At 40.3% G+C, this 9,253-nt stretch overlaps 1 protein-coding gene across 1 annotated transcript in view; it reads left to right on the forward strand.

Moving 5' to 3' along the window:
* The window catches only part of megf8 (multiple EGF like domains 8), a 72,030-nt gene extending 64,330 nt beyond the window's left edge, over positions 1-7,700 (forward strand). The window contains exon 45 of the mRNA XM_087142575.1: positions 744-7,700. Within this exon, the coding sequence (XP_086998701.1) occupies positions 744-980 (237 nt within the window). The 3' untranslated portion in view covers positions 981-7,700. The remainder of the gene's footprint in view (positions 1-743) is intronic.
* Positions 7,701-9,253: the final 1,553 nt, after the last annotated feature.

Genomic DNA, 9,253 nt, shown 5'->3' on the forward strand with positions numbered 1-9,253 from the left:
TAGAAGATGTTCAGCCCTACATTGTTGGCTGCCCCTATTTGTCAATACCATTGTTTGGGAGGCGTGCTAGTCCGATGTCGACAACTTCTCAGATTTACAACGTTGCTACTGTTGCTTGTCCAGATTTTTGCGACCTTTGGCTTGCAATAACTAAGATACTGACAGATTGAAGGAACCACCGAGACAGAATGCCAAAATGTGACCCAGCACATCGAAATTGGGAACAAGTCTCAAATTGACTTTCTGAGATATGCACATGGTGAGAAAGTGAATTTCATAAACTTTCGAATGGTACACATTACAAGTGTGTTTCTGCTTTGGTTCTCTAGTTATGATCTGATGAACATGACAGATCATTTGAAAGCTTATGTAGTTCTCTTTCTGACCATGTACATATCTCAAAAAGTCAATTTGAGACTTATTCCTGATTTCGATGTGCTGGGTCACAAATGTGACGTCATTTTGAACCAGGAAGTGTAGTGCAAAGGAATGGGTTCACACGCTGGTTTGCAAGCTAATGCCTTTTATTCCAAGTATTCACTTTGGTACTTTATAGGGCTGGGTAGCTCAGTTTAATGGAGTGCTGGTATGGTTTTCTAGAGGGTGCAGGTTCGAATCCCTGGGATCACTTTCTTTCATTCGTCTTTATTATTGATATGGAAGCACCTCGTTAGTTTCCTGTATGGTTCATTTTGCATCAAGTTGTCAGGTTTGCGTTTACTGTCTGCATTTTTGTCTTTCAGTTGTTAACCTGCGGGCTGATCGCGTGCGAGCCCACGGAGGACGACATGGCGGCGGTGGCCACAACCATCATCTCCCTGCCGGGGGGCGCGCCCGCCCCCGTCCAGGCCTGCCTGGGCTCGGCCCTCATCCTCATGAAGCCCTCGGCCCGGCCTAATGACCCGCCCCCATCCCAGCTCCGCCCAGTCCGCTTCCCCAGCGGCGGCAAGTCTGGGATGTGCCGCGAGATGCGCACGTGAGCACCTGCCCGCGCGCATCCAGCAACAGATCACAGTTTGTGTGCTGTCTTGACTTTTCTTCAGAACTCTGGCGTCAGTAAATGCGGATTATACATATATAAATATATTCTAAACAGAGCTATTTTTTATAAATTAAAGGCAGATTTTTTGCCCACGGATGTACATTAATCTTTCTCTTTCTGTTTGGCTCTGACTTTCGTGGAGCATTTTCTGGTTTTTTTAAGAACCAAGATAGTTTGTATCCATTGAGGTTGCGTTTCTGTGTCGGTGATCGTCAGCAGCGGTAATACATGCTGCAGTCTTTAGAGACAATTCAGGATTGTATTCTTGTGTTAAAGAGCATTTTGCGTACGATTCTTTCGTGTCGGTAGCACTTGAGTGGAGTGATTGAGGAGTGATGAATCAGTGTTAATTGTGGGAGATTTTAATTAAAGCAAATTGTGCCATTTTCTTGTTTGAAAATTTGTGGAGCGTCACACTTGCTGCAAGCTTTTCACTTCCCAGTTGAATACTTGATCTTGGAACACTCAACCCCGGTTTGGCGACTTTTTCTTCCTTATTTTTTATGATGAAGAGTAAAAGAAAAAAACAGTCGGTGGCTGGCCTGCACGTGCCGGCCTGTATCATTGAAGTGACGTAGGAGGCCAGACTTACCGGTTCGCTTTTAAGGCCATGCAGGAATTCACCTAGCAAGAACTTAAAACTTACACTGGGCTGTTGGACTTTCATAGGCTACTCTAATTCCAAGCCTCAGTCCAGTATGCATGCATCAGCAATGAAGGATGTTCTATGGAGTTGCTAAGGCTGAGTTTTCCTGACTTGGCAGCGGCTTGAACATACGCAGGAGTATTATGGCTGTGGCTGCATCCGAGTTGTGTGTTGTGTCGAGCTTGAGTCAAGTAATTCGGATACCATCTAAGCGACCAGCGTATTGAGTAACTACAAATCTGGTTACCGGCCAAACAGTCACAGGATTTATACTTGTGACCTGTGGTTGGTCCTCCACCACTGCTACCTTTAAGCACACACAAAAAATACTCTACACCGTAATGCTGGGCTCCGAAATACCTTTTTCTTCAACATGTATTGGGTTATTTTTTCGTACATGTATTGTTTTGTTAGTTTTGAATTGTGGACCTGGAAGTCCTTTTGGATTTTAACATATAAAGCCATTCCTTAAAAAAGTGTTTGAAAACAAGAAAAACAACTAACAAAAGCTGCCATTTTTTTTAGAGTAACAAGCCTTTTTGGGAGTTAAATTAGAATAAAATCTGGTACACCGAGTTCTTTAAATTCACGTGAACATAACTTGAATTCTCAATCTTAAGACCACTGTTGCTGTACCTCTCGATTCGGGACAATCATCTGCTTAGTTACATGAGAGATGCCTTGTAACAATACACTGTACTCAATGGATAAGAAGGGCACAAAGGAACCAGTCCATTCCAGAGATGGCGGTCGCTATGCAAAAGCTTGCCCTGAATCATGAGGTATAGCAACAGCGTCTTTGGTCTGGGGAATTCAAATTGTTACGTTTATGTGTAATCCGATTACTCAGTTTACCAGATTTTATTCAAATTTAACTCGCAAGTGGCTTATTAAAACTTTCTTTTTGCCAATAACTCATTATGTGCATACTATCTCTAAATTGTTGATCAAAATCAGCCGTTTAATTTTTTTTGGCAACGAATTCATTATGTGAAATGTAACTTGCGTCTTATGGCTAAAATGTACATTTATCTGTGTGCAAAATGCCCAAGAGGGCATTAAAAGTCTATATACACCCTGAAGAGGGCGCCAAACAGCCTACCCCGGTAGCAGCAGGCCAGGCTGTGTCACTCTGGCCACCAAACAAGGCGTTCACATCCATGTGATCAATTAGGTGTGAAATATTTTTTTTTATACCACAAAAAACACCATGATGTTGACTTTTTTTCTGTCCGAAATTTCCCACCGTCTTCCGGACCATTTTTTTTTGGTATGTGACTGTTAAGTATACAGTTTCAAGTGGCAAATATTACTCAATGTAAGTATTTTGAATTTGTAAAGATGTAAAGAAAGCATTTTGGGTTTTTTTTTTTTTTAGCTTTTTTTTGTTGTAATCAGGGCATCAATTTCGTTTTTAAATAATCTGTTAATCTGTTTATATTGTAGGATATGTGAAGTGAATTTTGTGGTTTTCAACTTTTGGCCAAAAATATTGAGCCAGATGTTCCTGTTGTCAATGCAATTTTGTTAAAAATCTTGTTTTTCAAAATTACCTTTTTTTATATATCGGTGGGTTCATTTTAATGAGGGGGAAATGTTAGGTAATCTTTTTTACCTGAAGGTGTACATTTATACTACTTTGAGGTGTTTAGGATATTCTGAAACAAATGTTTACAGCATGTTTAAATTTTTCACGTTCACTAAGAATTGAGCTTGAAAAGAAAGGTTCTTGTCTCGTGCCTAGCAGCCAAACTGAGAAGAGCCGCCCTGTTGGGATTAGGCTCTGGCTACATTTTTCTGGACTTGACTTGATTTCGAGTCCATCCAGGAGCCCCGACCCCTTTCGGTATCCACGCCAAATTTTCCTAGACATGAAAAAGTAAGTCACAATCCGCCTCGAGCGGAAGCACCCCGTCATCGGTGGAAAGAGCCACGTCGGTCAGGAGTATTCAATGTGTTGGCAGTGATGCGATGGCAATGCTAGTCGCTTGTGAACCAGCGTTTCACATTTAGCAACAAAGGAGCCCTGTTGCTAAGGAAATATTGCCGCTTGAGGCCTGTACAGTGCACCCTCTCAACAATTATCCCCAAAGGGTCATTCTCTGTCGACGCGATGCTCACAAGTGAGCTCTTTCTGCAATTGGCAGACCTCTGCTGCCGGTTTGAGAACAAGTGTGGCACCCTATGCATGTTCAAAAAGGGGTACGTGTTGTTCCAGAATTTGGTTGTGAAAGCTTGGAATAGTCTGTTCCCTCTTTTCCCAAATGGGTGCTGACATGCATTGATTTTTAGCAAGACAGGCATAGCAATATATGAAATGGTAGTGTGAAGCGGTACTATTACAGTAGACTGCACATGTACAATACTACTTTGATACTACTCACAGTGGAATCAGTACCTTCTCCAGTAGCCACTTATAACTGTAGCCTAAAAATTCCAATCCCATCTTCATAGACAGGTGTATAAATTGAAAGGCACAGTTTGCAATGGACTCTCTCTTGGAACTAGACCCCCTACTGCATTGCGTCAATTGCTCCTGAACAGTGGAGTCACGACTCTCATAGCAAGTTCGGGAATCGGTTCTAAACGATTCTACAGTAGACTCGCCCAAGCCTAGTGCGCAGTTGGTTAGGCAGCATAATGTGCCATCCTCCACAACTCAGTACATGTATTAGACTGGGTCTTGACTTCCAGTCGCGTGTAGCGTATAACAACCTTTATAGATTTTCTTTTTTTTGCAGGGGGAGATATTTTTTATTGAAAGAAGGCCGATGTAAAGTACATGTACCCGCATTGCCTGCGTTCATTTTATTTGTGAAAATTGCTCCCTTGAGTGGCCACAGTTGTGTGTACATTTCGTTTTTTTTCTTGACTAACTCATCTCATTTTGTCACTTTCTTTGACAGTCGCATAGCCAAGAACAGGTTTGGAAGGGTGTTTAAGATCACAGGTTGTGCAAGTCGCAAGACATCTTGTATATGTATATGTATGTATTCAGAAGTAATATGGCTTTGATTGTCGTAGCAAATTATTTTCTTTTAAGTAAATGTTTTACAAAGAGAAAAGATGGGTCATTGTCAGATGCAGGGATGTTAAATAATGTGTGTCACCCGTTGACAAAAATTAAGGCTAAAGAGGGCAAAATGGAGCTCTGAGGGGAATCGTTCTGTGCAGAATATTCCCACTGGTCTCTGTAGAAAAATAGTGGGGCGCGGTCATTGCAACCGTGAGCAGAAAACGTGTCTTCTTTGGCCATTGGTCAGGTTTATTCGTAGCCTCGGTTACAGGTATTCATGTGTGACGTTATTGATCCGACGAAGGAAAAGTAGGAAGTTTGAGTGTGTTTATTGCTAGTATAAAGTAGCAGAAAATAAGTTGATGAGTTTTTGTCATTACCAAAACAAGGGCAGTGATAGGTTCATGTATTGCCAAATTTGTTGTCAAGTATAGGGAACTGAAACAGGTATTTTTTTATTCTTATTTGATTTTATTTATTTATTTATTTTTTTGGTGGTTGTTGTTTTGGAGATTGTGACGAGAGCAGAGGTGTAAGACACATTCTGAATATGGAATGAAAAATGACCTTTGTCAAAAATACCGTTACCATGCACTCTGTTTCGCTCAGGCGGCAATCATTTCTCGTTTTTGCGGCTTCACATACCACCAATATCGCTTTGTTGCAAAGACATTTCTTGCTAGGGGTCACAAACACATGCCCCTGGACTGCTCATTTGCCGGACATTAGAAATCCAGTCATGCATATTACCATTCTACAGACATTAGATTTGTACATATTTTTGTTCAGTGATGGTGGATAAAAACTGGTTCCCTCCACGCATTCCAGTGGAGGGATTGGAAACCAGTGCATACAGTTTCACTCTTTCGTCGCGCTCAGACTGGGCTGGGAGGATTTCTTATGCAGAGATCAGTGAACTGGATTCTGACAGTATTCAGCACTAAGTAGGTTTGATTACAACTTGGCAAGGACTGGTGGTTGTTATATCGCAGGCCTCCATGTCAAAATAGAAATGAGAGCGTCTCGAGTTAAAGTACGGTCAAGTGATCACTGCAACTCCATGGATCAAAGTCGCTGTTGTGTGTTGCCATAACCCCAGCTACGCATAACAGCTAAATGTGACATTTTCAACTTGAATGCTGTTATTTTGCGTCAAAAATTACATTTCTGTTAAAAAGGCATGATGTATTATCCTGCTTGCTTTTAAACTTCAGCCAGTGACCCCAAATAAAATCAACTCCAGAGGGTCATTGGCACAATTTTATTCAATATTTTTACAGTATTTTAGACCTTGCCTTGGTACTGTTCGGGTTTTTTTTTCTTTTTTTTATTTCTTGTGTGTGTTTTTTTGCTATAAGCTGTGTACATGGGCCGGGTTCACTTGAAGTTGAACACAGCAGAATTTGGATGCGTGCACAAAACAAAATGAGGGATCGGGCCTGTGTCTCTCAGCTGAAAGACGTAGGGAATGCTCCACTATTTTTCAATCGCCCCTGTGAATGTAGATTAACTAGATCATTTCTACATACATGTTCACTACCTATTGTCTTTTTAAGGGATTGATAAAACTGATCCGTCGACCAGTGTGTCCAATCTCAGTTTCGGTTGGGTTGTGAGTAGGTTACCATTTGACTTGTCCACTTGTGGTCAATTCAGAAAACTGGTCCGCATTCAATCAATAGTGCAATAGTGTTGGATAGTATTGGCATACCCTGTATAACTTTTATAGTTGATAGTGTGCAGATAGTTTGCATGTAAGTGATATTGCATTGTTGAACGTGCCCCAGTTAACCACAGTTCTTGGTCTGACCTGCTCAGTGTCAATGTTAGATTGAGCTGATATGCGAACAAAAAAGTTTGTGTTGCTACCATAACAGATATGAAGCTACCGTACTTCTTGGGATTCATGTTTGTTTGTTTGTTTGGTTGGATTTTTTTGGAGGGGGATTCAATAGAAAATCGTCTTTGAACCATAAAAATAAATGCTAACTTTCAGAAAATGCCAACTTTCAGAAGGCACAAGGCGTGCATGTTTCAAGAAATTGTAAATTTTCCCTGTAAAAAAGGTGGCATTCACAGTACACGTGAGTACCAGCCACCCCTGTAATTATGACATCTCGACAAAGTAGTCAAGGATTTTTGGACCGGTAGTTCATTAAATGCAGAACAAAATGTCACTTGCTCTTGCTCACTTAAAATGGAAACTAAATTGAAAACTGAGAACAGTGATTGTACATGGAAATTTTTCAGCCATATAAAAGTGGCAGTGTTAAGGCTAGGGAACAATTATGTGTTGAAAGAGGATCTAATTGCATTTTGTACAGAATTTTTGACTTTGAGTGTTCAATGAGATTAGATCAGTACCTCACTTATGTACCAGTATGTTAATTTCACCTCAAGCACTCGTGAGTTCCGACCATACTGAGAAAGAGTTCCGCAGGTGTTGTTTATCCCTCTGTATTTATGGGAATCCCTAGGGTTGAGTTTTGCCCCCCCCTAAAAAGGAAAAACAAAAAAATAACAGAAAAGAAAAGATAAAACTTTAATTCCTCCGTTGAGAGTAACAAATTTTGCCCCCCCTTCCACTGCTCGACCCCACCTACTTTGTAGCATTGCTTTCTTACAGGTTCACCATGGCGTACAGCGTGTACGTGTATCGTGCCGGAATACATCTACCTGCTGCGGCCAGATTTTCTGAAAGCTCATATTTTGTACAGCTCCAATTTGATGTTCCGTGTCCCCAGTAAATTCAGATGTGAAAGAAGTTTGTGATGTACGTTCGCACAGAGAAACTAGAGTTTTTCATTTGGTAATACTCGGATAAACCGCAGACCTGTTAGTTTGTGCTGAGAAGGCAACACGATCTTCTGTAAAATTGAAAAAGTTTTTTTGTCTTGTCTCGTTTGTACATTGTTTAACTTTTAGGTGACTACATTATGTACACTTCCCTGTGCATGTCAAATAAAGATTTGCAATAAAAAGGAACATTAACTTCACTGGAGAAGTCTATGAACTTAGTTTCATTTCCGATGTGTCCATGTCGAGGGACTTTCCCTTCAAATTGTTAACAGGTATTATGTTTTTGTTCTTCCGAGTGAAAGCGAAACACGCTGCAATTCTGAATAAAAAGTATGCTCATTTTTTAAGTGCAGCTGTAATACTCCTCATCAGTGTATGAGAACAATTTGACATTCCTTTCCGATTCCGGAACAAAACTGCTGCAAACTGCTTGCTATACATGTATGTAGTTACAGTGACGTGTTAAATACAAATCACAACATAAGGAGGGCCTGACGCTTCGATCCTAGCAGAATCTTTCTCAGGCTTAAAAAGAATGAGTAAAAATCCTTTTCGATTGCATTGAAAAGTGCACTACATGTATTTTAAATCGATGGGAATCACCTTACTTGACCATAATCATCAGGATACCGAAATGGGGGATACAATCGAAACTCTTTACAAAAAGCACTGTTTATACAATATATAGAAAGGAAATTTCGGTTTACATTCCTGATAATACAAGGTTCTTGTTACAACGAGGTGATCTGCGAAGCCCGAAAGACCTCATAAATAACGAGGTTCATCTGTATATCAAAAAGCACGGAACTCTGCTAAAACGGAATTACAGACAAATGTAGCCTCGAGGCTCACTTCATGGGATCCGGTCAAAAATTTGATACTGATGCACTGAAAATTTCTCAATGTCAAGGAAGCATATATGCGAACATGTGCAGAAAGACGAGGCAGGAAACTGTCAACTCCTTCGACATGTCCATTGTCTTCGAGTCGGTGTCATAATAAGTCCGACAATGCCTCCCTTTCACAGGAAAAGTTTGTTTTTCTATTCACGTCAAGAATAACCGCCCTCTCATGTCAGAACTACATCACAGTACAAACTCAAATGTGCCCTTTGTGTTGGAGGGAGGGTGTGCATAGTTTTATTTCCCCCAGTTAGGATATATACACGTCTTTCGTTACAGAGATCAAGTTTGGTTCCATAATTTGTACAATATACATGTTTCATTCCAGCCCCAACTTTATGCGTACATGTGATGGGGTCCATGGAAACCCTTCACATAACATGTCACGTTTTTGACAAAATATTGAGATAATACAGACTCATAGTATTTGAGGTTTTTTTGAGAAAAATTAACAATTTGCCACCATTTTTTTTCTATATCTTGACTGTCATTCTTGAAATATTGAACATAAATCTCATTTTCAATGTATTTGCCATCTTCAATTCAGTTTTTCCACAAACTCACCAAAATGTTTGAGCTTAAAAGATTGACCAGGACAGCTGAACTCCAGTTTTTGACATTCTGGAAACAGGAATATAAGTTTTGACAACATGTTTGGGTCTTTTTAATGATGTACTTTGAGTCTGGGATGTAACTTTTGCCATTTTAACTTTTGTATACTCAGTACTTGTCTGACAGCTTATGAAAAATTCACAAGCTTACTCGGGTGGGACTCGAACCCACAACCATCTACTTACTAGTGAAGAAGTCTTAATCTTTGCATTCCTTTTATGTATATGACATAATGA

This window comes from Acanthaster planci, linkage group LG10 (genome assembly GCF_054643075.1).
Source record: "Acanthaster planci isolate LZ-2023a linkage group LG10, COTS_SCS, whole genome shotgun sequence".
Classification (NCBI taxonomy): domain Eukaryota; kingdom Metazoa; phylum Echinodermata; class Asteroidea; order Valvatida; family Acanthasteridae; genus Acanthaster; species Acanthaster planci.